Raw genomic sequence first — 27,284 nt, forward strand, 5'->3', positions numbered from 1 at the left:
CTAGTACCCAGAACCTTCTTATTTTCTTGCTGTGCTAAACTTTCTAATACATCATTTTTCTTAGCTGTAAAATTAAACAGTATACTTGAGAGGGTACTTTTTTTTCTTGAAACACCTTGTTTTCCTCAGATCTATAAAATGAAAGGAAAATATTTAATCTATATAGCAAGATAATATTATATACTTATGAGATATTTTCTATATTGTGTAGAGATAAGAGATTGGAAGTAGACTATGTAAAAAAATCTACTTTTATATTGTAATTCTTATACTTTTTTTCCCCATCTTTCCCCTTAGATTTCCTTCATGGATACATTTTCATAGCATTATTATGTGATGTGAGAAGTTTTTTTTTTTTTTTTTTTTTTTTTGAAGTAACATGGATTTTATACTACAGAATCAAGAGATTGGCTTTATAGGAAAAATTGAATTATAAAAAGTGGTACGGGTTTTTATAGATAACCATGACAACATCCCATATGAATGGGCATGTTACTGAGGAATCAGACAACGAAGTAAAAAATGTTGATCTTGCATCACCAGAGGAACATCAGAAGCACCGAGAGATGGCTGTTGACTGCCCTGGAGATTTGGGCACCAGGATGATGCCAGTACGTCGAAGTGCACAGTTGGAACGTATTCGGCAACAACAGGAGGACATGAGGCGTAGGCGAGAGGAAGAAGGGAAAAAACAGGAACTTGACCTTAATTCTTCCATGAGACTTAAGAAACTAGCCCAAATTCCTCCAAAAACTGGAATAGATAACCCTATATTTGATACAGAGGAAGGAATTATCTTAGAAAGTCCTCATTATGCTGTGAAAATATTAGGTAAGTAAAAACAGTAGAATAATAGAAAATGTTTTGCTTTTTTCTCTTGCCTTAACATAAATGTGTATAGAAGGAGGAGGGATATAAGAGAATGTAAGTAATAGCAATTTGAATTCAGACCAAGAACAGTTCCTTTCTCGGAATGGCCATATGACCATTGTGTACTGTTAGCCATGTAGAGCTAAAGCACATATCCTAAATGTTCTGTCACTACAACATAATTTTTATATCTAATCTTTGAATTTAAAATTTCTGTATGAGGCCTAACTTTTAAAGCCTTGAAATTCACATTTTGTTTCAAACTCAAACTTTTATATCAAAATTACTGAAAAGTAGTTTTCAGATTTTGAATTTCTGATTTCCTTAAGGTTTGTAAAATAGTAATAAAATTAATATATGTAGCTTAACATTGATTTGATTTTCTTTAATTAATGGCTGTTAATGAGAAGAACTGGTGCTATTCCTATGGCATAATACACATAAAACATGGCTTAAAAGTCCCTATACTATTCCCAAATTTCATTTTGTGAAGAAAACAAAAAAACTAGTGCCATGAGATATTAATAGATATAAATAAAAAAGAATTCTGTGATCAAATGAATTTTGAGAACACTGGGTTAAATAAGTTAAACAGCTTCTTATTACAATACTTCTTGTAGCCTTTAGAATCTAATAGGCATTATGAATCTATAAGAGAAATTGATGTCAAATGTGTGTTTCCAAACTTAAAATATTTCATAATTGAACTTACTGCCCTCTCTTCCCTACACACACACAGGAGAGATTCCTGAACTAGTGTCAGTGGTACACATTAACTTGTGTTCCCTTAAAACCAGGCTAACTAAAAGGAAGTATTTTATTTCTTAGTGGTTTATTATTTATAAATATGAAAAGAGAGACACTTCAGTTTTCTATGGAAGGAGAGGGTTTTCATTGTTGTTTTGCCATTTATTTAAGTGTCTGTTGAATCCTGTACTAGATACTGTAGCAAACAGCTTTCTGTTTAGTACCCACAGAAGTCCTGTTAACAGGGCTCTGTAATATCCATTACAGAAAAAGAAATTGAACCTCAGTTAAATCACTTGTGTAAGACTCCATGCTACGTGGTAGGGCCAAGTTTGTATTTGCCTAATCTGGATATGCAGTTGATGTACTGCAAAGAACAGAGGGTTTGAGTGGAGACTGATATCCAGCCTGCTCTTCACTCACTAGACCAGAGCTTTGGCTACCAAGAGTGGAACACCTTTTTCTGATTTACTCAAAGGTACCATATGTACTCTCTCTCTGTATATAGTATACCATATATATTAAATCTATGTATATAAAGGTACCATATATACTACATATGGTATATACACCATACATACTAAATCTAGTCTAGAACAGTTTCTACTTTATCACAACATCTGCTTCTTTTCTTTGCTATACATTTACTAAGGATCCACATTTCTTGACAGAAAGCAGTGTGCACACTTCTCTGTGACTTAAGAAATCATAGGTGTGTTCAGTCATAGTGAAGTCTGCTAAATGCCTTCAGATGAAAGGCATTTTAGTAAAAACAGAAAGATTACATATTTTTAAAAATACATTTATGTGAAGGAATTTTATGCTCTTTTTTCCTAAGAGTTTTGTTAGAGTAAAATTATTTCATTCCCAACTGCCTTTTATTGGCCTTCATCTCCTACCACTCCATTATTTTTAATTAAAATATTCTGTAAATATTCTCTGTGACTTGGAGAAAGCTTACATTGTAACATATCCAACCCAATCCTGGATTGAGTCTTCTGGGTTTCTGTTTAAATTTCTTTAAGATTAATGTATTTGTCCATTTGCTTTAATCGTATCAGGCATAAAAGTCCATCTAATAGACAATATTCGTGTAATCTCCATGAGGAAACAAATACAGCCAGCGGCCATGGCTCATGGGCCTAGCCACTCCGCAGCATGTGGGATCTTCCCGGACCAGGGCACGAACCCGCGTCCCCTGCATCAGCGGGCAGACTCTCAACCACTGCGCCACCAGGGAAGCACTTTATTTATTTTTTTACCTAACCACAGAAAATTGAAGACCATTTCTCTTAAATTTTTTGCTTTTTCCTATTTCTTTTTGTATGCTGCTTGGTTAATTTTTCTACAACTATAGATTAAGGCACAGATATATTTTCTTCCAACTTGCAATCCAGTGTGGTTTTAAAAATTATCTTTGTGCAATCTTTGAACATAAGGCTGTTTAACATATTTTATTTTAAAGTAATTTGAAATGTAGTACCAGGTATCTGTAAGTCATTTCTTGGTTAGGAGAATATTTCATATTTTGAGAAATAAGTGATAGATTTAATTTTAATACACTCAACACAAATGTGTTAAGTGTAGGAAACATGAAAAGTTATCGTAAGTTATAAGGTTGTTATTGTCAGTCAAATCTTCAGTTTTTGGATATACTCAGGTTTAAGTTTTCATTTTAAAATGAAGTATATTAGCTTTGTATCAGACATTTTTTTTTCCTGTTTATAATTTGCTAACACATCAGACTACAGCAGTACTCCCTTAAAGTTGTATGAGTCTTCCTGCCAGTGTTTTGATTAATACACACATGCCAGGAGACAACTTCTCAGCCTTTTACACAGCCAGAAACAGCAACCTTGTTTTAAATGAGGGAAGGATGGGGCAACTTTATTTCTTTGAGAGGGAGCCTTCAGTTTCCAAATGATACATCATCATTTATCTGTGAGTAGAGGAAATTCTCCTTAAAGAATTGAAAAGGTGATTGGAAAGGTTAGATACTTTAATTATCTGGGTGGTGGTTTTTAATGAACGTATTTGTAAATTCGGCACTGTATAATAATAAAAATGCAGGGATGGAATTAATAGAAGATATTCAGAAAGGATAAACTGAATTTTCTTGTTTAAAAGCAGTTAGAATCTTATTGAAAATTAGGAAATAGTGATGTGGAATTTTCAAATGAATAATTAATATTAGTAGTATAAATTATAAGAATTTTGATATATTAGGGAGGCTTTCCTTAAAATTGGCACGAGTTATTCAAACTTGCTTTGCTACAAATACAATATCATTGTCTTGTTCTCTTTTATAAGTAAAGCAAGCTACCTTGGAAGAAAAATTCTGAGAAAAGAGCAGAATGCAGGTAGGATGAGGTAGAGTAGGATCATCTTCAGATGTCTTTAGATTATAGATTTCACTGTTTGATTGATTTTTATAGTCAAAGATAAGTAATTTTGGGCCAGGATTGTGGACAAGTAAATATAGTAGACAGAATATTTAAAGGGACTAAATTAGGAAACATTGCTATCTATCATGGATGTTACTGTATGATTATCACACTTTTGAAGAGACCTGAGGGAAGGCACACACACACACCCATCACACAGCCATGGTGAGCTATCTGTTTTGTGGCTAATAAGGAGATTCTTGAAATTTGTGATTAGGGGCTTTCTGATTTACACCAGATGCTACTGGTGTTAAGGAAAAATAAAAAAGACACACCAAGGGGAAGAAAACTAGGATGAATAAAATATTTTTGTAATATTAATAATGCCATGTTTCAGTCTTAGTATCTACATATTTTTTGCCAGGTGTCTCTGAATATTCAGACTTTTAAGTCAAGAGTATTCTTGTGTTTGATGTTGTAAAATAAAATATTTCTTTCACATTTTGTTTCTGATGTTATTTGACTTTTGTTTGACCGTGGGAAATGCTGGAATTTTGCTGGATTGTGATAAACTTTTTTTAAGATTGGCTTTTAAAATAAAGTTTATTTAAAGGCAACAAACAAAATTCCAGTGCCAATAAACCTTGAGTTCATACGTTTCTGAGAAGTTAATTATTCTTGCTATTAAATTTTTGCTCAACTGCTATAGATATTTCCAAACTTTATTAGCCATTCTTTGAGAATTTTTTTTTTTTTCTGGAAGTGAAATGATTAGACCTATTGGTATTATGTTTAATGTTTAAAATGTTGGGACATTTGACGATTTTTTGATTTGTTCAGATTGCTAAAATTAGAACTAACCTAAAATAAAGATTAAAAAATTCATTAGAATATGTGTATAGTCATGTAATGTTTGGTTATTAAATATGCATAATGCTACTGAAAAAAATTAACTGCTATAACATTTAGTCTTTGACACGATGTGTCAAAACTTCATTCCGCCTATTAAATATTAATAGGTTTTAACTTTTTACCCTTGCGAAGACTTGCATCATTATATGTTCAGAAATGCATAATATCATTGCATATTGGTACAGGGATGCCTGGAGTCAAATGTAGAGTTTAAATACTTTTTACCTTCACTTGCTATTGACCTTTGACAAGTTACTTAAGTTTCCTGAGCCTCAGTTTCTGTATTTTCTTGAGGACCAAGTGAAAACACATATATAAACATGTTGCACATTTTAAGTTTGACTAAAATTTAACTTTAGTAAGGACCAGAAGCTACCAGAGATCATCTAACCTTTTAGTCCATGAAATTAGTTTGTGGATCTTAACCAGTAATTTTTTATTTCATTTTTTAAAATAACAGCTTTACTATGCCATAAAATTCACTTTTTAAAGTGTACAATTCATGAGTTTTTAGTACATTCACAAGATTGTGCAGCCATCACCATTATGTAGAGTGTTTCCATTACCTCAGAAAGAAACTCTGGACCCATAAGCATTCACTCTCTATTCTCTCCTCCCCCTAACTCCTGACCACCCTAATCTACTTTCTGTGTATTTGTTTATTTGGAACATTTCATCTAACTGAATCATACAGTTTGTGGCTTTTTGTGACTGGTTTCTTTTCACATAGCATAATGTCTTCAGGGTTCATCTGTGTTGTAGCATGAACCATTACTTCATTCCTTTTTATGGCTCAATAATATTCCACTGTATGGAAATACCATGTTTTGCTTATCCATTCATCTGTTGGTGGAATGTTTAGGTTGTTTCTACCTTTTAGCTGTTGTGAATAGTGCTGTTACAAATATTCACATATAATTTTTTGTTTAAACATCTGTTTTCAATTCTTTGGAGTATATACCTAGGAGTGGAATTGCTGGATCAAATGGTAATTGTGTTTTAACTTATTGAGGAACTGCCATATTTTCCCCAGTACCTGCACTATTTTACCTTTTCATCAGCAGCACGAGAGGGTTCCAGTTTCTCTACATTCTTGCTTCTATTTGTTATTATATCAATATGTCTTTTTAATTTTAGCCATCCTATCAACCAGTAATTTTTTTAGGAACTAGAAAAAAATAGAAAATATTAAGGTATATTATATTGCATGTAAGTATTTATAAATTTTTATTTCAAATAGGGATGTATATACTGGGTTGAGAAATTTAAAAATACGCATTTTTAATGGATCACTAACGAAAGTTTGAGAAATAATATCCAAGTCAAACCCACTCTGGGCTTCCCTGGTGGCGCAGTGGTTGAGAGTCCGCCTGCCGATGCAGGGGACACGGGTTCGTGCCCCGGACCGGCAAGATCCCACACGCCGCGGAGCGGCTGGGCCCGTGAGCCATGGCCGCTGAGCCTGCGCGTCCGGAGCCTGTGCTCCGCAACGGGAGAGGCCACGACAGAGAGAGGCCCGCGTACCGCAAAAAAAAAAAAAAAAAAAAAAACCCACTCATTTTATAGAAAGGCCCAGAGACTTGAGATGGATTTTCCAGTGATATATATTGCAGCTAATAAGTGATCCAAGTCATAACTAGGACCCAGGTATTCTGCCTTCAAATTTGGGTCTTTTTCTTGCTCACCAAACTCATTTCAGTTTTGTCCAGAGAAGAATCATGAAGCTTTTGTACTTGATTGAATAGTAGTCATTTCAATGATATTTTTCCATTGTCTTATATTTAGGGCTAAGGTTTTTGCTCTGCCATCTCTCTCAACTATCTTTGCTTGTATGCTTGTCTAGAATTTCTTTTTAATTTGTAACCCAATTTTTTAATGATTAATTTACTGTTCAGGGTGTTTCATGAGCTTCTCGTTATTTTTAATGAATGCACTTTAACCTAGTCCACTGAAAACCAAAGCTCAGAGATCTGAATTTTATGTCCTTAAATTTAAAAAGAAAAAAAGAAAAAGGAAAGACAACCCATCCCTACTTAAGCAAAGATTTCCTAAATGAACGTTCGAATTTCGATTCAGTGGATAGATGTACTGGAAACTGGTATAATCTCCTCATACTCAATACTATTAAGTTCCTCATCTGAATAGTCAATTTGACTGTACAGTTTAGGGGAAAAGAAGAAATCTTTAAAAGTTTTCAGGACAAAGTCATGAAGGTTGAAATATAGAAATTTCTGAGGATAGGTTAAAAGAATTGGTATTATTTAAACAATGAAATGGAAGAATATTAATGCTAGAATAGATATGTAGAAACTGTTTTCATGTAGGGTAAATGATAGCAGTAAGTGAAAATAACAAAGCTGATCCAAGGAAGATGGTTATCTCCATTGCTTTGAAAGATCTCCAGAAACGGAGATTCCTTAGCTTCCTTGAGTAATTTTATTGTTTACCTTTACTGCCAAACAGTTCTCCAGAGTCTTGGGTGTTTGAAGATAGAGCAATTCTTGGTGATTGCTTTCTGTTGCCCATTTTAGGGTCTTCATTCTTTTATATTTTAGGCAGCCAGGAGAGGGCCAAGGGGAGAGGAGAGTGTTCCGGGGGTGGATTTGTGGGCTTATGTGTGTGTGTGTATTTATCTGATTAATTGTATCCCAAAGCCAAATGTAAGTGATTTTTCTTGCTTTTAGGTAATATGTCCTCTCTTTTAACATAAATAATCAAGATTTAACTGTTGTATGAAACGTTAGAGGAGATGGGAAACTTAAAACAATGTCTACTGAACATCAAATAAGAGGAAATAGATCAAACTGCAGGACAAGGCATTTGAACTAGATATAAAGAACTTGCTTCTAGGGAAGTTGCTACAGACTAGAGTTTATCACCAAAGCCAGATTTGCCATGCCTGCCTTTGCCTTCCTCTCAGCACAGTGTCTATCCGCATTTCTGTCTTCCCTCCATCCTGCCTTGTTCTGGGTACTGCTCTTCCTCAGTACCCCCTTTGTTCACTCCCCACTCTACACCTGTGTCATTCTTTCTCGGTAGCCCTGTGTTCTTTATTTATCTCTCTACTTCTCTGTCCATGTGGTTATTTTTCCTTGTGCCTGTCGTGTCTCTGTATGGGAATGAGGAAGGGACACTCTGATCTCTATATATGGGGAGTCTCTGTTCTCTCTATAGTCTGTCCTCTCTTTGTTGTCTATCTTCATCATTATTATAGAAGAGGGTACTTTTTTTTTTTTTTTGTGGTACGCGGGCCTCTCACTGTTGGGGCCTCCCCTTTTGCGGAGCACAGGCTCCGGATGCACAGGCTCAGCGGCCATGGCTCACGGGCCCAGCCGCTCCGCGGCATGTGGGATCTTCCCGGACCAGGGCACGAACCCGTGTCCCCTGCATCGGCAGGCGGATTCTCAACCACTACGCCACCAGGGAAGCCCAAGAGGGTACATATTTGACAGGATGGATTTAGCTGCATCTTACTAGATTTTTCATATTTCCTCTGGAATTGCACAGAATTTCGAAGAACTTAGGTGGTTTTTGTTTAAGTGGCACGTAATCTAATTACTACATCATACAATGGAACATTTCTTATGTGTAGAAAATTTGCTGTTTTGCATAATATGTATTTGTAAAATGTTTTTAAAGATATACCATATAGAAACTAAGTTTTTTAAACCTACAACAAAATACCTTTTGAAATTAAGAATTTTTATATGAAACTAAAATGAATCTGTGTCAGAATGAGAATCCCAGAGTTGATACTGCCAACAATTATTTTTCATTATGACATACTTAATATCAAAGAAAAGACCTTTTGTCAGAATTCCATTCAGAATTTTTCAATAAAATTAATCATAATCAATATTTTAAGACTAATGCGATAGATATTTTTTGCTGTCTATGTGACCTTAAAACTTTACTGGGCAGAGGCAGCATCATTTTTATTTTATTTTTTTATTTATTATTATTTATCAATATTTTAAGACTAATGCGATAGATATTTTTTGCTCTCTATGTGACCTTAAAACTTTACTGGGCAGAGGCAGCATCATTTTTATTTTATTTTTTTATTTTTTATTATTTTTTTTTTTTTGTGGTATGCGGGCCTCCCTCTGCTGCAGCCTCTTCCGTTGCGGAGCACAGGCTCCGGACGCGCAGGCTCAGCGACCATGGCTCACGGGCCCAGCCGCTCCGCGGCACGTGGGATCCTCCCAGACCGGGGTGCGAACCCGGTTCCCCTGCATCGGCAGGCGGATGCGCAACCACTGCGCCACCAGGGAAGCCCCAGCATCATTTTTAATTTCCATTAAATTGATAAACCCTCTGATGAAATTCATGTCTTTATAAATAAGTTTATATCATTTAGTGTTTCATATTTTCTTTTACATATTTATTTGTTTCAGCTACATATGGTTTAATATGTTCTTGTCAAGCTATATATTTATATTTAATGAAGTCTTAACTGTGTGTCTGGTAACTTAATCTGTTCTCTTTGTTCATTAAACATTTGTCATGGAAACATATTTGAACCTGAAGCATGAGAGTACTTGGGGAGCTTTCCTGCCTAAGAATGCTATCTGGAAAATTTCCCAGCTAAATTGGCCATGAAAGCAGATATGAGATTTATCTGAAAACTGCCCATTTAAATAATAAGTTATCAATTTTGCTGAACTACTTAGTTAGCGAGGCTAGTGCTACACTATCAAAGATGTTTTTACAATATTTCTCAAAAAGATACATAGCCTCTACATTCACAAGAACTGCAGTTTTGGTTTCTTTTGCTGAACTTTCACAGTGTACTGCCTAGCATACTATTGTGATGTTAGAGTTGAAATAAAATACTCTGAGAAAATATTTGAAGCATAAGACACTTGGTTAAAATAGCAGAAAAAAATGCAACAGTATTATAAAAGTAGCATTTGGAGGGTGTATTATATGTGTGAACATGTACAAACACAGTTAACTAGAGGAAATTCTTCCTACAGGTACATGGTAAAATAGAATGCGTAAGCTCCTCTAAATACTAGTCAGTGTACATTGCGTGCTGCTATATTGGGCAGAAAGACACTTCAGGACAGCTTTTCTAAAGCAGATAAATGACATGTCACAATCAAGCCCTAAAATCTAAAAAAGAAAAAAAAATTATATATTTTTAAGCCCTTGGTATGGCAGAAAAAGCACTGCCTTAGAAGTTCAAAAAGATTCTTCACCCAGGTGCCATTTTTCTGTATGACTTCATTTTCTCCATCTGTAGAGATTTGCTCTGAACTATATATGTCTCAGGTTTTGGTGGGTTTTTTTAAATTGGGAAAAGTTTCTCAGATTTTATGAGGATTAAATAAAGTAGTATATATGTATATATGCCTGTAATACAGATATTGTTCTGTCTTTCTATTCAATATTGTCAGTGACCAGTGTGTAATTCAGGCCAAATACATATTTGTAGTTTTTCAACTACAAATAACGGGTTGGTGATATTTCATTGTGAAAGCTGAGCTTAAGTGCAAATGATCTCAATTTAGTCTGGCAACATTGATTAATGCAATAAGTCTGGAGACAACTCCTAAAAAAAGATAATTTCAGTGAAAACAATTTTTACTAATTAAACAACAGAAACGTGACTAGGACTTCATAGAGGTTAGTGAATTTGTAAAGATGATAAATAACAAGTTTAAATTGGTCTTGATGCTAACCTACAAAATTTGAACCTTAAGCCCAGTTAAAGTTGTTATTTCTGGCACTTGGCATGGTCCTTAAGTTCTCCCGATAGCCTTTACTTAAGTAGATAGGTACTAAGTCAACAGCCTCTTTGGGACTCAGTTGTATTGTTCTGCTTTCAGCCTTCCTATTCGTGTAGATCTTATCTTGGTCGCTGATCTCCTGAGAGAAAGACATTTCCAGTTTGACCCTGAGATTTTTTTTTCTTTTCTGGATTTTAAACTGTCCCGGATGGTCTTTATGTCTTTAGAATTCCTCAGTATGAACACAATATGAACAAATTGACCAGATTTACTCTTTCTCTGGAACCTGTGTTCCTTACCTAACTTCCTATCAACACGAGAAGCCTACTGATTTCTTAGATTTTTTTTTTCTTTTTTTTTTGGCTGCGTTGGGTCTTCATTGCTGCACATGGGCATTTTCTTGTTGCGGCGAGCGAGGCCTACTCTTCCTTGTGGTGCGCGGGCTTCTCATTGGGTGGCTTCTCTTGATGCGGAGCACGGGCTCTAAGCGCGCAGGCTTCAGTAGTTGTGGCACGCGGGCTCAGTAGTTGTGGCTCGTGGACTCTAGAGCGCATGCTCAGTAGTTGTGGCACAGGGTCTTAGTTGCTCCGTGGCATGTGGGATCTTCCCGGACCAGGGCTCAAAGCCGTGCCCCCAGCATTGGCAGGTGGATTCTTAACCACTGTGCCACCTGGGAAGCCCCTCTTAGAACTTCAAAGCAATCATCCCCTTTGGATTAACCACAAAATTTCCTGTTGCCTGTCTGTGCTGCATCTCAGCTGTTAACTGATCTCCTGAAATAAGGCTATTGATCTCCAGTTTTATCTCTCATTAAGCCATCCCTAGTTTAGATTACCCTACCTTACTTTTCCTGTTTCCTTGCTGGCTTATGACTACAGTATTTTATTTGTGCGTAAAATATTCTAAAAATGAAAATTATATGCTGTGTTTACTACGGAAGTAAGAGAGGGCAACAAAAGGAAATACTGAATAGTTGCAAAGGAGGAACTAGAATAACTATAAAGCAGACACAAAAATTCAATATAGCAATCAAGGTTATTTAGTATAGAAGAAAATAGGTGTGAGTGCTTTAGTTATTCCCAAATATATCATGTCTTAAAATATTACAATAACTGCTGTTAATAAAGCCTGTAAGTCATTGGTTCTTAACCAGAAGGGTACATAGTCAACTTTACAATATATATATATAAAATTAAAGAAGACACAGGAGATTCTGATTGTGTTTGAGTTAGAACTCAGGACATAAATATCTTTGTAAATTTCCTTAGTGATTCTCATAAATATCCTTGATTAAAAACCATTGTTCTGATATAGCAAGAAAATTTATTTAGTACATTCTGCTTAAGACTGAAGGGATATTTATATAATCTCTGTAATTCTAGTCATTAAGGAAAAAAAATCTAGTAGAAAAATGGTCAAAAGATAAGGAGAAAATCGATGAAAGAAGAAATATAAATGACTGTTAACCTTGTGAAAATACATTAAACGTCACTACTAGACAAAGAAATACATGTTTTCCTAACCAGATCACCAAAAGTGAAAAATTTGGGCTGTTTGTAGAAACAGGCACTCAAGTTCTTTGGTGGTAGGAGCATGAGTTAGTACAAATCTGTAGGGCAGTTTGGCAATATGTATCAAAGTTTTAGATGTTTTTATTATTTGATAAGTAATTTTATCCTAAGAATTTATTCTGAAGACATTGGAAGATATCAGATTACAAAACAGCATTTACAATGTGACCTCTCTGGTTAAGATCAGCATTTTTTACAAGTCTGAAAGGCTATATATATGTAGTATAACAAAATAATACCAGTAGTTACAGCTGAGAGGTATGACTACAGATTAAAAAAATTTTTTTTTAATGTCAGTATTTTAGTGTCTGTGGGTGGCTTTGGTACACAGAGATTATGTAGAAGTTCCTTTGTCTCTAAAATTTTAAATCCCCCTGGGCTTGAAGAGACATAGTAGGGAGTTTGTTACCTTCTGGGCTGTCTGAAGTTGCTTATTGATTTCATTCAGCAGTGAGATCCTGAAGCTCCTGATTTTCTCATTGCCCTGACAACCAGGCTGAGCCCCTTTAAACAATTATTGAAATTTTAAACAGAAGTCTTATTATCCACTCAGAAAGTCTATAGTCTCCTTAAGATTGTAGTCAATTACTTTAACTACTTTGTTGGTTTTGTAATTCTTTTTCCTTTTAAGATATTTAAATGTTTTCCTGTTTTGCTCTAAAGATACTTTAAGGCTATTGAATTCTTTATACTCAGGGAATTCTTTATACACTTAGGTAATTCTGTGGTAACTTCTTCGAATTTGATGAAATCTGACACTCCATATTCTTCCCCCACCCCAGCTTTATTGAAGTATAGTTGGCAAAAAAATTTTATATATCTAGAAGTGTACAATGTGATATTGTGAAATATTTACCACAATTAAGTTGATTAACACGTCCATCACCTCACATAGTTACCTTTTGTGTGTGTGGTGAGAATGCTTAAGATGTACTCTTAGCAAATTCCACGTATACAATACAGTATTATTGACTGTAGTCACCATTGCTGTCCATTAGATCCTCAGAACTTATTCACCTTAAAACTAACAGTTTGTACTCTTTTAAATTTCCCCTATCTATATTCTGTCTACTCTTGTAGATAACATTAACTTATGGTTAAATTCTGGCTATTTCTCGTTTTATTTAGTTCTGGATCACGACTTCTTAGGTCATTCAAATGACAGTTTTGACTTTCAAATTTTTTTCCAGTTTTTTGGTACATTTTAAATTACTAAAGAGCATATATAATTTTTATAAGGAGAACTAAAGCTGTTTAGATTGCGGGGGGAAAGATAGGGAACTTCAGAATCAACAGAAGAGCTATTCTAACCTATAAAATATTTAACAACTGTTAACTAGTAGGATACAAGATAAATAGGAATCAGTAACTTTTCTGCAGGCCCTGTGTGAAGAAAACTAACAGAAAGACTTAAACCAAGAGGTTTTTTGCTTTTTTTTTTAATGTGACTGTATAAGACACAGATATACACAGATACTATCTACTGAAAGTTTTTCCCAGAATCATTTACAGTTTTAATTTTAGTCAGCATCTCTGTAGGTTTTTTCTTTCTGGATGAATAGGAAATAGAGAGTGAGGAGGTATCTTAACAATGATTCTGTAGCTCATTTGAAGTCAAGACATTTTTGAAAAAGTAATGAGCAAGTATTTGTCATATCAATATGAGCAAAGACTATAATACTATTATAAGAAGATTGTGGTTCTAATAGACCAGTGGACTAGAAACAGACCCTGATATATGTAAGAATTTGGTGGTATCATAAATCAGTGGAAAAGGAGGGATTATTCAATAAATGGTGTTAGAATAATTGGTTAACCATTTGGAAGAAAAGAAATGAAGTTAAAATTTCCCCTCAAATCTATAACAAAATTCCAGATAGATTGAAGTTAACTACAAAATAGAAGCCATTAGAAAATTTAAATGTAGGTAAACATTTAATGACCTAGCGGAAGGAGTTTATAAGCATAGACAGTGAAAGAAATCACACAGGGAAAGGTGGATCATTCTTAACACATAACAGCTGAAAACTTCTACAATGAAGGTACCACAAATGCAATTAACAGACAGATGGAAAAATTAGAAAACTGTTTCCAGCAAATGTGACAAAGTATATACATGTGCACATATCTACCTCTTGGGGGTCAGAGAAGAGATAAACTGTGGTTCTTAACCATTTTGGGATAACCCTCTTCCAGAAAAATGTATGTGCTGCACGTGCACACTAATGGGAACGTGCATACGTACACATGCCCCAAATTTTCAGTAAAATTTTAGGAGACTCACATTTTCATAGGAGTTCTATGAAGCACAAAAGAAGTGCCTGAGTAAATTTCAACCTCCCTGTTAAAGAAATGGAAGGTTTTAAAATGGTAATTTTGAATATTGGTAAAAATATTGGTAATGGGATATAAATTATTAAAACCTCCCTAGAAAACTCTTCGGCTTTTAAAATATCAGAATCTTATTTAAAAATTCTGTTTCTTGGAATTATTTTAAGAAACATCAGAATCTCAGACACTTTTACTGTACATAGCAGTGATCATTATGTACAGAAATGCTCATTACTTATACTAGCAAAAAATTGGAAGCACCCTGAATGCTCAACTTAGTGTAATGGTTATTATAAGTTTCAGTTTAGACATATAATAGAACATCATGGAGCCATTATAAGTTTTTTAAAGACTTTGGTGATATGGGAAAACAATTAAAATGTCCTGTTAAATGAAAAAAGGAAATGCCGTACGAATTTTTTTTTAAGTTGTTTCTAAGTGATGGGAGTATTGGTGGTTTTAAATTTTTTATTCATTTATGTATTCTATCCCTCATTTATTTTTATAGTGATATGTATTAGTTCCATAATTAAAACACTCTTGAAAAAAATGTTATTCTGTTGTATAATTTTTAAAGTCTTACTTAAAAATCAGTAAAATGACAATGATTTGACACTCAAAAATATTTGCAAGTTTTGTTTTTCTTGAAAACTTTGTTATTGGTTCAAGAAATTTTATCTTAAAATACATGTGGAATTAAGACAGAAAATTAATTTTTGGATACCTTTTCCTTCTCCTACTAGAAGTGGAAGACCTGTTTTCTTCACTTAAACATATCCAACATACTTTGGTAGATTCTCAGAGCCAGGAGGATATTTCACTGCTTTTACAACTTGTACAAAATAAAGATTTCCAGAATGCATTTAAGATACACAATGCTGTCACAGTACACATGAACAAGGCCAGTCCTCCATTTCCTCTTATCTCCAATGCTCAAGATCTTGCACAAGAGGTATGTATTCTAAATATCTCATTGACATATACAAAGTAATTGTTAGTGATAGTAAGGCAGTGTTCTTGGAAAATACTGGTGTGAATATAAGGTTTGTTAGAAGTAATTAACTGCTTATCATGTGTTAATAATTTATTGTGTTAGGAAAAATTTGCTTATGTGTATTTTATCCTGAAAAAAATATATGCTTAGTTCACAGGACTGTGTTTCATGAAGAGAATAGCATTAAGTTTGTATATACAACTACATATTTGCATAGTAAGAGAAATATTTGTCTAAATTACTAAAGGGGAAAAATTTTGATGCTTGTAGTATAGTTTTATTTTAAGCATTATACATTATAAACTGAGATAAATGAATACTGATGAGATTAAATTATATTCGATAATCAGATATCATAAATATGTAACTTCTAAGATTTGTTACTTGTAGATATTTTGAAGTTTTTCCTCTATAGATACTGTATAGAAGGTCCAAAATAATTAAATTTTAATGTACAGTGAGAGTTTCTCATGTTAACATGCTGATATTTAAGTTCTAGTGTCTGCTGCTTGTTGATGTTTAGTGTTTAATGTGTTTTGCAAACATATTTTATTTTATTTATTTTAAAAAGTATTTGTTTGGCTGCACCAGGTCTTAGTTGCAGCACGCGGCATCTTTAGTTGTGGTGTGTGGGCTCTTTAGTTGCGGCATGCAGGATCTAGTTCCCTGAAAGGGGATCGAACCTAGGCCCCCTGCATTGGGAGCGCAGTCTTAACCACTGGATCCCCAGGGAAGTCCCTCTGCAAACATATTTTAAATTGAAGGTTTTAAAAGGATGTAAGTAAGCCATCTCTTATTTTGGGGGGGTGGACATGCTGTCATTATTACAGGATTTTAAGTTATTTTGGTATTATAAAATGGAATAATTCTGGAAGCCCATCAGGTAAATCTATTTCACTGAACCCAGACACAAAACAGAAAATGGGCTGAGGGAAGGGTAGAACTTCCAGAGCTACAGACACGTAAAATAGGTTAGGAGGCACTTTTTGAATTAGCACAGAATGTATTTTCTTCATTTAGATGCTTACAATGAGCGAAGGTCCTATGTGCAAGAGTGGCAGAGAGAAGTCTCATGTTGCTCAGGATAGGAGTGTGACCTAGGGACCTGTTCCTAGAGGGGAAATTTCCCATCTGCTAGTTAAAAGACCTAATTGAGACCTATTCTTTATGCTTATTTTTTATTATTGAAATTAAATATGCAGAATTTTTCATTGATAAATTATCCCTGTAGTTTTACTTACAGTTTATCTTTTTTTTTTTTTTTTTCCGGTACGCGGGCCTCTCACTGTTGTGGCCTCTCCCGTTGCGGGGCACAGGCTCCGGGCGCGCAGGCTCAGCGGACATGGCTCACGGGCCCAGCCGCTCCGCGGCACGTGGGATCTTCCCGGACCGGGGCACAAACCCATGTCCCCTGCATCGGCAGGCGGACTCTCAACCACTACGCCACCAGGGAAGCTACTTACAGTTTAAATGGGTTTCCTGAAAATTCCTTATAGAGATTGAAATAGCTGACAGTACTTTGATCTTATTTATTCACAAATATAGTGTAACTTTTATTGTGTAGGGTTGGGAGGAGTACATAATAGATAATTGTGATCCTTCTCTTCCCATTTAGGAGGAAGGTTTGTCCAGCTAGGTACTGGGGCTTTGTTTTGTTAAGAACAGTAGGTAGAAAAGAGAATGATATAAGCAAGAGAGATTTAAATTGCTCCATTGGAAGAAAGTGACACAACAGAAAGGGTGGAAAGAAAGGAAAAAAAGGGAGGCAACGTAGCTTTAAAGGGTTTTAGGAGTTGAGAGGCAAAGAACTAGAAGTGGCTTAAAGAGTAATGCTTTGAGAGAAAGAAATGGTTAAAAAGGACTTTAAAAACTCAATTTTGAATATTAGATTTAGCATAGTTAACATGTACATGGTTCACAATTGTAAAAGTATTGATTCCATATCAAGGAGATTTTCTCAAAGTTTGCTTTCACAGCCTTCAGTAATACTTGAGAATTGTATTGCTTTGGTGGTGGTGGGATAGTAGGTGATAAGTGACATTGGGCTGAGACTGGTCTTAAAATGAGTGCAAAATGACTAACCTAGTTGGGGCAACAACATACGGTTGTGCTACAAAGTGAATGACTTCCCCTGGAGTTGTGCGTGCACAACTGTGTGGCAGCCTTGACTTGACAGTGCATAACACGTGAGAAAAGGATGTACTTGGAACTCATCAAAGAAGAGTGTTAAATCTGATGACAAAATTCAGAAGGTTAAATGGACTCATCGCTTTTATTTTACAGCTGGAAAAGCTTAACAATCACCTTATTCAACCCTTCTGTTTTATGTTTCTGAATATTTAGGCCAGGTGAGGTTTTGTGACTGGGATGAGACTGACTAGGCTACTCATATGCCCATTGCCTAATTTTTTGCTTTTTAGCATTCATAATTCCAGCTTTTTTCATATACAGTATTTAAAGGAATAAATTACCTCATGTTTCAGTTAGTATATCATTTTTAAATGGAAATTTAATCCAAGTAAGTAAAAAAAACTCAAGGAATTTGATGAAAGAATGTCTTAACACATTAGGAAGTGTTCTTTGTTTTTATAGCTTAAAATATCAGTTATGGGCTTCCCTGGTGGCGCAGTGGTTGAGAGTCTGCCTGCCAATGCAGGAGACACGGGTTTGTGCCCCGGTCCGGGAAGATCCCACATGCCGCGGAGCGGCTGGGCCCATGAGCCATGGCCACTGAGCCTGCACGTCCGGAGCCTGTGCTCCGCAATGGGAGAGGCCACAGCAGTGAGAGGCACGCGTACCGCAAAAAAAAATAAAAATAAAAATATCAGTTAAACATTAAATATCATATAATAGATAGTACAGCTTCTGAAAACTTCAGATACTGAGATCCAGATTATATCTTTGACAATCCAGGATACTCATTAATAAATGTAAAACAAGTTTTTTGATCATTAAAGCGCTTTTATCAAGAAAAGGTTGAGAACCTGGGTTTCGTTAAATGAACTTTTGCTTATCCAGTAAAAATGCAAGCCAACAGACTAGAAAATGGTATTTCATTATTTGATTTTGAGATATTGAGGTATATACGTGTATAAGTATATATATAACAAAACCTTGCATCCAAAAGAACTGTCGCAAATTAACAAGAAAGAGACTACTCAGTTTCTTTTTAATGGGCAAAGGACTTGAACACACTTCACAAAAAGAGGAAACCCCAACAGCCAGTAAGTATGAAAAGTTGAGCATCATTAGCTAATAGAGAAATGCAAATTAAAACAAAATGAGAGACTACTGCATAGACACCAAAATGACTAAAAAAATTTTTAAAACACTGGCAATGTTAAATCTTAATGAACTTATGGAAGAACTGAAACTCTGATAAAGTTACTGGTGGAATATAAATTGGTACTGCCACTTTGGAAAATGTTTGGAAATGTCTGCTAAAGCTAAAGTACCTATATCTGTGACCCAACATTTTTATGTCTGGGTATGTACCTGAGAGAAATGAAAACATATCCACACAAAGGCTTAAGCATAAACGTTCATAGCAGCCAGATAATCATTAGAAGCTGGAAAGAACCCAGATGCCCATCAACCAGTGAAAATTGAGTTAGACTCTCACTGTGGAACAAAAATGAGTTAACAGTCACAATCTAATAAGTACTATGATGGCAGTATGAAAAAGATACCAAGAGCATAATGAGATGTGCCTACTTCAGTAGGGGTGGGGGAGAGGCAGACATGGCAGAGGAGGAGATTTGGGAGGAAGGAAGAAACAGAAAATTTAATATGCTAAGTCTTGAAGGACAGTTGGAAATTTACCTGAAAGCCCAAGAAAGAGGAAAAGCCTTTCCAGTGGCAAAGGGTTCAAAGATATTAGTGACTGAGAAAGCCTGGCATATTTTTTTTTTTTTTTTTTTTTTTTGTGTAGGCGGGCCTCTCACTGTTGTGGCCTCTCCCGTTGCGGAGCACAGGCTCCGGACGCGCAGGCTCCTCGGCCATGGCTCACGGGCCCAGCCGCCCTGCGGCACGTGGGATCCTCCCGGACCGGGGCACGAACCCGTGTCCCCTGCATCAGCAGGCGGACTCCCAACCACTGCGCCACCAGGGAAGCCCTAGCCTGGCATATTTATTGAACAATGAGTAAGGAGTAGGATATGATTTTCAAGATAGAGTCCAGATCCTGAAGGCCAGATAAGCCATATTAATAAGTTTAAATTTTCTTATGATGGATCCACATTGGTAAACATTTTAAAATAATTAAATTACATGAATAGATGAAAGGAGAAAACCATATGATCAACTTGATGCAGAAAAGACATCTGAAAAGAATTTAATACCTTTTCCTTGATAATGAGAATTCTTAGAAAACCAGGTACATTTTGTTAACTTGATAAAGAACAATATCAGAAACTAATAGGGAGCATCTTACCTAATGATGAAACACCCAACATGTTGCTTTTTTTTTTTTTTTAAATTTTTGGCTGCGTTGGGTCTTTGTTGCTGCACGGGCTTTCTCTAGTGGCGGTGAGCAGGGGCTGCTCTTCATTGCGGTGCACGGGCTTCTCATCGCGGTGGCTTCTCTTGTTGTGGAGCACAGGCTCTAGGAGTGCGGGCTTCAGTAGTTGTGGCACGCGGGCTCAGTAGTGGCTCGCGGGATCTAGAGTGCCGGCTCAGTATTTGTGGTGCACGGGCTTAGTTGCTCCACGGCATGTGGGATCTTCCCAGACCAGGGCTCGAACACATGTCCCCTGCATTGGCAGGCAGATTTTTAACCACTGTGCCACCAGGGAAGTCCCCAACATGTTGCTTTTTAAGCCTGGAATAATAAAAGGAATTTACAGACTCTCACCACTAGTATTCAGCATTTTTCTGGAGGTACTAGCTAGTGCAGTAAAACAAGAAAAAGTCATGAAATATAATGTTGAAGGGGAACAGGGAAAATGTGAATAGGTCTAATTAGTTACTTTGAAAAACTAAAACCTTGATTCATTTGGTAGTCAACATGAGGCCTATTAAAATATAGATAAAATGTGTATACACACAGATATCCTATTTGAAAATGTAGGTAAAGAGATATTGAGAGAAATAATAAATTATTAACAAGGCTGTCTCTGGGTGGTGGATATATAGGTAATTTTCTTGTTTAGATGTTGATGTGTTTCTCAAATTTAATACACAAAAGCCACTAAAGGAGAGTTTAAAGCAAGAAATTTATAAGTGATTGCAGAGCTACCAAAGGATTTTAAACAAGAGTTTGATATAAACAGGCTTCCAGTTTAAAGTATTATTCTGATAACATTGTGGGAGATATGTGAGATCAAGAATGGAGTCCGGCTTAGAGTATGGAGGCTAGTGTAATTGTCCAGATGTAAAATTTTGAATAGCCATTGAACATGAAGTGAAGAAATATTTAAGTAGAAAATTAGGGCTTCCCTCGTGGTGCAGTGGTTAAGAATCCACCTACAAATGCAGGAGACACGGGTTTGAGTCCTGGTCTGGGAAGATCGCACACGCCGTGGAGCAGCTAAGCCCATGTGCTACAACTACTGAGCCTGCACTCTAGAGCCTGTGAGCCACAACTACTGAAGCCCGCGCACCGCAACGAAGAGTAGCCCCCACTCATCGCAGCTAGAGAAAGCCCATGCGCAGCAACGAAGACCCAATACAGCTAAAAATAAATAAAATAAAAGAAATAAATTTAAAAAAAGAAAATTAATAGAACAGCTTGTCCCCATGTGGAGAATAAAGGTAAAGGAGGCATCAAGGGTGACTTCCTGCCTGCTCTTCTTTGTACTGAATTCATCAAACATTGAGTGCTGTTTGCCAGGCATTCTGCCAATAGCCAGATACAAAGCTGAATAAGATACAATTCCATCTTCAACGAGCTCAATCTATTGGGGATACAGTCACATCAACAATTTTAAATCAAATGTACTTAGACTTATAAGATGAGTACATGTTATCTAGGCAAGTTGACTAAGGCAGTTTAGGTAGATGGGACAGCTAGCATAATCACAGTCATCCTGGGGAGACAGCATAGTGTATGTAGGGAACAACAAGCAGTTTATGGCTGGACCAGAAAAAGTTAAGGCATGAGGAATGCCAGGAGATAGAGCTGGAAAAGAGGCAGGAATCATATGTGCTAAGGGTAATCTTATAAGGAGCTTGGACTCGATCCTTTAAGTGACAGAGAGCCAGCAAGAGCTAGAATGGTTATATTTGTATTTTAAAGTTTAAAAGGATATTTAAGGACATAGAAAAATAAAGTATTTTAATAATTAGTATCGGGGATTTCCCTGGTGGCACAGTGGTTGGGAACCTGCCTGCCAATGCAGGGGACATGGGTTCGAGCCCTGGTCGGGGATCCACATGCCGCAGAGCAGCTGAGCCCCTGTGCCACAGCTGCTGAGCCTGCGCTCTGGAGCCTGTGTGCCACAACTGCTGGAGCCCACGCACCTGGAGCCTGTGCTCTGCAACAAGAGAAGCCACTGCAGTGAGAAGCCTGCTCGCTGCAACGAAGAGTAGCCCCCGCTCACTGCAACTAGAGGAAGCCCGCGCGCAGCAATGAAGACCCAACACAGCAAAAAATAAATTAATTAATTAATTTTAAAAGATAATTAGTATCAAGTTGAAATAGTTATATTGTTATAAAACAGTATGACTAGCATGATCTTATTCTGGTAAAAGTAAGAAGTAAAGGATATGCACAAAGATTTTCTCATAGTTTTGAGGTTATGGGTGTATTGTTTTTGATAACCAACTTTATTGAGGTATAATTTAAATACACTTAAAATTGGTATGCTTCATTATATAGTTCAATATTTTTGGCACACGTATACACCTGTGTAATCTACCACCACAATCAAGTTATAGAAACATCCGTGAATCCATAAAGCTCCCTTAATTTCCTTTGCAGACAGTAACCACTTCCCACTCCCCAGGCCCTAGGCAGCCAGTGATCTGTTTTCTGTTTTTACAGATTTGCCTTTTCTGGAAATTTCATATAAATGGAATAAAATAATATGTAGTCTTTTATATCTGACTTGTTTTGTTCAGTATAATGTTTTCAAATTCATCAGTGTGTTGCATGTATCAGTAGTTTGAACTTCTTGTTGAGTAGTATTCCATCGTATGCATATCCTACAATTTGTTTCACCACTCTCCTATTGGTGGATATTTAGGTTATTTCCATTTTATTATTCTAGCAGATGTGTAACAGTATCTTGTTTTAGTTTGCATTTCCATATGTTGAGCATTTTTTCATAAGCTGTTTCCCTATCTTCTTTTGGAAAATATTTTGATCTTTTTCCCATTTTAAAAATCATATTGTAAATTTTATTGAGTTGTAAGAGTTCTTAATGTATTCTAGTTACAAGTCCTCCTGTCAGGTGTATATCTCTTGGTGAATATTTTGGTAAAAACAAGTATAAGAATATAGGAGGATATATACCAAATGATTCTCCCTAGGTTTGGGGATTATGGTGAGTTTTATTTCCTTCTTTTGGATTATCTGTTTTCTGATTTTTCACATTTAACATATACCATTTCTGTAATTTAAAAAAATTAGCTTAAAATGCTCTGAAGGAAAATAGAGAAGGTATTTTAGCTAGAGAAGAGTACAAGATCAAGAGAGAACTTTTTTTTTTTTTAAAGATAAGAGATTAGAGATTATAGCCTAATGGAAAGGAGCCAGTATGATGTAAGAATAGCCTTTTAATTCCTTAGGCCTTTGTAGAAGTAGCTCATGTTGTATGTTGACACTAAAATAGGCAACAACTGGATTAATAGGGGAAGGAAATAAACACTTAACAGGAGTTGAAATTTCTTTAGAAGGGACTATCTCAGAGGTGCTAGGAACTGATTTAAAAGTAAAAATAGGAGGGAATTCCCCTGCAGTCCAGTGGTTAGGACTTGGCGCTTTCACTGCCATGGCCCCAGGTTTAATCCCTGGTCAGGGAACTAAGATCCTACAAGCCGTGCAGTGCAGCCAAAATAAATAAATAAATAAAAAGGTAAAGATAGGAAAAAAGTGTCTATACACAAAATTATTGAGTTGACTTTGTACATTTTGTTCACCCTTGGTGCATTTCTAATCCAAAATTTTCTTTCTCCCTCAGGATTACTTTCTTAGGGACTATAAATTTCATTTTAAATTAACTGGGATTTGATATATTTAAAAAAGAAAAACACCCTATTTTAAAAATCAGCATTTAATTATTCACAGTTTTGGATTACTGCACTTGACCATTAGTAAGACTTTAATCGAATTCTTGCAAAAGATAATAATTGCTATGCCCCACTGTTTATACATATAGAACTCTACATTTAGAAACATGTTTTTCTAGGAACCAAAACCAGAGGACAGGCTAATTTTGATGCTATCATTGCTATGATCTACTTGTGGTCAAATTAGTTAATCCCAAAATTATCATCTCTTAGGTTTGATAAGGGAATTACTTTAAAAATTATTTAAAATAACCATAAGAGGTATTAGAGAATTACTAGATTCCTGTTCTAATCATGAGTTACTTTTTAAAAAATTAATTAATTAATTTAATTTTGGCTGCGTTGGGTCTTTGCTGCTCTGCACAGGCTTTCTCTAGATGTGGCAAGAGGGAGCTACTCTTTGTTGCGGTGCACGGGCTTCTCACTGAGGTGGCTTCTCTTGTTGTGGAGCACGGGCTTTAGGCGTGCGAGTTTCAGTAGTTTTGGCACCAGGCTCAGCAGTTGTGGTTCGCGGACTCTAGAGTGCAGGCTCAGTAGTTGTGGTGCACAGGCTTAGTTGCTTCGCGGCATGTGGGATCTTCCCAGACCAGGGATCGAAGCCATGTCCCCCACACCAGCAGTCAGATTCTTAACTACTGCGCCACCAGGGAAGTCCCAATCATGAGTTAGTTTTATTAAAAAATTTTTACTATATATTAATTTACTTCTATATGTTTTCATTGATGATGATAATTTTGGCTTTGTTAATCTGCATTGCTGCAGGGTGCTCTTTTTGGTACTCAAGTTAGGAAGTACAGAAAGGAAGAAAATCAGAGGTATTAATAATGAAAACATATATAGTATAATCTTTGAGGAAAACTAGTCCACAGAGCAAATTTGTACCTTTAAATATTTATGGTAGAAAAAAAGATGGAAAATAATTCGACTGAACGTACAGCTCAAGTGATTAGAAATTGAAAAGGGAAATAAACTAAAGCAGAAAAAAGGAATTAAATTATTTAAATGGAAAGAACAATAGATTTAACATCAAAAGCTGGTTTTTTGACAAGTACAAGAAAATAGAGAAACCTTTGACAGGTTAGATGAAGAAAAAATACTATTAACGTTAGGAAAGAAAAAAGAAGCATAGATGCAAACACAGGAGAGTAAAAAATTATAATTGCAGCTTTATGTCACTAAATGTGAAAGTGCTGTCAAGTGGGTGGTTTTTGTAAGAAAATGTAAATTGCCAAAAGTGACTTAAGAAGAGATAACCAAAAAATGTAGTAACTATAGATAAAATTGAAAGTTGGAAATCCACCCCTAAAATAAACTACCAGGCCCAGATAATTTTACAAGCTCTGTCAAAACATTAAGGAACATGTGAGTCTTACGTTAAATAAACTGTTTTCATGTATAAATGTTGACGATTTCCCAACTCATTGTGCTAGAATAGTATAAATACTAAAAGCAGTAGTTCTGTAAGCCAGTGTATATGACTATGCTCACCAAGTCTCTAATCCAGTTTATGAACATTAATATAGAAATCTTAAAATGTGAGTAACTCACATCTAGAAATATATTAAGGTAATAATTTACTATGTGCTAGGTAGTGTGCTAAGCAGTTTATGTGGATTATCTCATTCTTTTAAGAACCTTACATTGTAGGTGCCAATCTACAGGTGAGGAAACAAAGACTAAAAACAGTTCTTCATAATCAAGTGGAGTTTATCCTAGGAGTGCAAGAATTGCTTGACTTGGGGAAATTTTTTAATGTGATTCACTGTAGTATGGTGGTTGTTTCATTACTCTCATATAAATTTATCTGTTAGTCTGTAACTCTTTAAAATGTCATCTCTGATTTAAAATGTAGTTACATAAACATATGATTAAAACACTATAAAATAGCAACATAACTGTTAGAACAGTTCTTCCCTTATATAATCATTATTAGTCTCTTTTATATAGTATGTTTGCACAAATTTTCAAGACGGAAATACCTCATTCATAGGCATAAATAAAAATGCTATTGTCAATTAGGTAACAAGATAGAAAACTCTGTGAGAAAAAAATACTCTTTTAAAGTTATAATTCTCTTTAGTGCTTTTCTTTCTTACAACTAGTTTTTACAATTTTTTTTGAATTTTTATTTTATTTATTTTTTTAAGCAGCAGGTCCTTATTAGTTATCCATTTTATATATATTAGTGTATATATGTCAGTCCCAATCTCCCAATTCATCACACACACCCCACCACCACTTTCTCCCCTTGGTGTCCATATGTTTGTTCTCTAAATCTGTGTCTCAATTTCTGCCCTGCAGACCGGTTCACCTGTACCATTTTTCTAGGTTCTGCATATATGCATTAATATACAATATTTATTTTTCTCTTTCTGACTTACTTCACTCTGTATGACAGTCTCTAGATCCATCCACGTCTCTAAAAATGACCAAATTCCGTTCCTTTTTATGGCTGAGTAATATTCCATTCTGTCTGTGTACCACATCTTCTTTATCCATTCGTCTGTCGATGGGCATTTAGGTTGCTTCCATGACCTGGCTATTGTAAATAGTGCTGCAATGAACATTGGCGTGCATGTGTCTTTTTGAATTATGGTTTTCTCTGGGTATATGCCCACTAGTGGGATTGCTGGGTCATATGGTAGTTCTATTTTTTGTTTTTTAAGAAGCCTCCATACTGTTCTCCATAGTGGCTGTATCAATTTACATTCCCACCAACAGTGCAGGAGGGTTCACTTTTCTCCCCACTCTCTCCAGCATTTGTTGTTTGTAGATTTTCTGATGATGCCCATTCTAACTGGTGTGAGCTGATACCTCATTGTAGTTTTGATTTGCATTTCTCTAATAATTAGTGATGTTGAGCAGCTTTTCATGTGCTTCTTGGCCATCTGTATGTCTTCTTTGGAGAAATGTCTATTTAGGTCTTCTGCCCATTGTTGGATTGGGTTGTTTATTTTTTTAATATTGAGCTGCATGAGCTGTTTATATATTTTGGAGATTAATCCTTTGTCCATTGATTCGTTTGCAAATATTAATCCATTTTGAGTTTATTTTTGTGTATGGTGTTAGGGAGTGTTCTAATTTCATTCTTTTACCTGTAGCTGTCCAGTTTTCCCAGCACCACTTATTGAAGAGACTGTCTTTTCTCCACTGTATATCCTTGCCTCCTTTGTCATAGATTAGTTGCTCATAGGTGCGTGAGCTTATCTCTGGGCTTTCTATCCTGTTCCATTGATCTGTATTGCTCTTTTTGTGCCAGTACCGTATTGTCTTGATTACTGTAGCTTTGTAGTATGGTCTGAGGTCAAGGAGTCTGATTCCTCCAGCTCCGTTTTTTTCCCTCAAACAGCTTTGGCTATTTGGGGTCTTTTGTGTCTCCATACAAATTTTAGGATTTTTTGTTCTAGTTCTGTAAAAAATGCCATTGGTAATTTGATAGGGATTGCATTGAATCTATAGATTGCTTTGGGTAGTATAGTCATTTTCACAATATTGATTCTTCCAATCCAAG

General features: G+C 35.7%; 1 protein-coding gene across 4 annotated transcripts in view; it reads left to right on the top strand.

Annotated features, from left to right (window-relative positions):
* Positions 1 to 27,284, top strand: part of PALS1 (protein associated with LIN7 1, MAGUK p55 family member) — a 103,588-nt gene that overhangs the window by 37,267 nt on the left and 39,037 nt on the right. For 2 of the 4 annotated variants that reach the window (XM_055088543.1, XM_007115443.4), the window contains 2 exons: positions 298 to 831; positions 15,294 to 15,502. In XM_055088543.1, the coding sequence (XP_054944518.1) occupies positions 465 to 831; positions 15,294 to 15,502 (576 nt within the window). In that variant the 5' untranslated portion in view covers positions 298 to 464. The remainder of the gene's footprint in view (positions 1 to 297; positions 832 to 15,293; positions 15,503 to 27,284) is intronic. The other 2 variants (XM_007115444.4, XM_055088544.1) reach the window with 1 other exon arrangement.

Source organism: Physeter macrocephalus, chromosome 11, assembly GCF_002837175.3.
Source record: "Physeter macrocephalus isolate SW-GA chromosome 11, ASM283717v5, whole genome shotgun sequence".
Lineage (NCBI taxonomy): Eukaryota > Metazoa > Chordata > Mammalia > Artiodactyla > Physeteridae > Physeter > Physeter macrocephalus.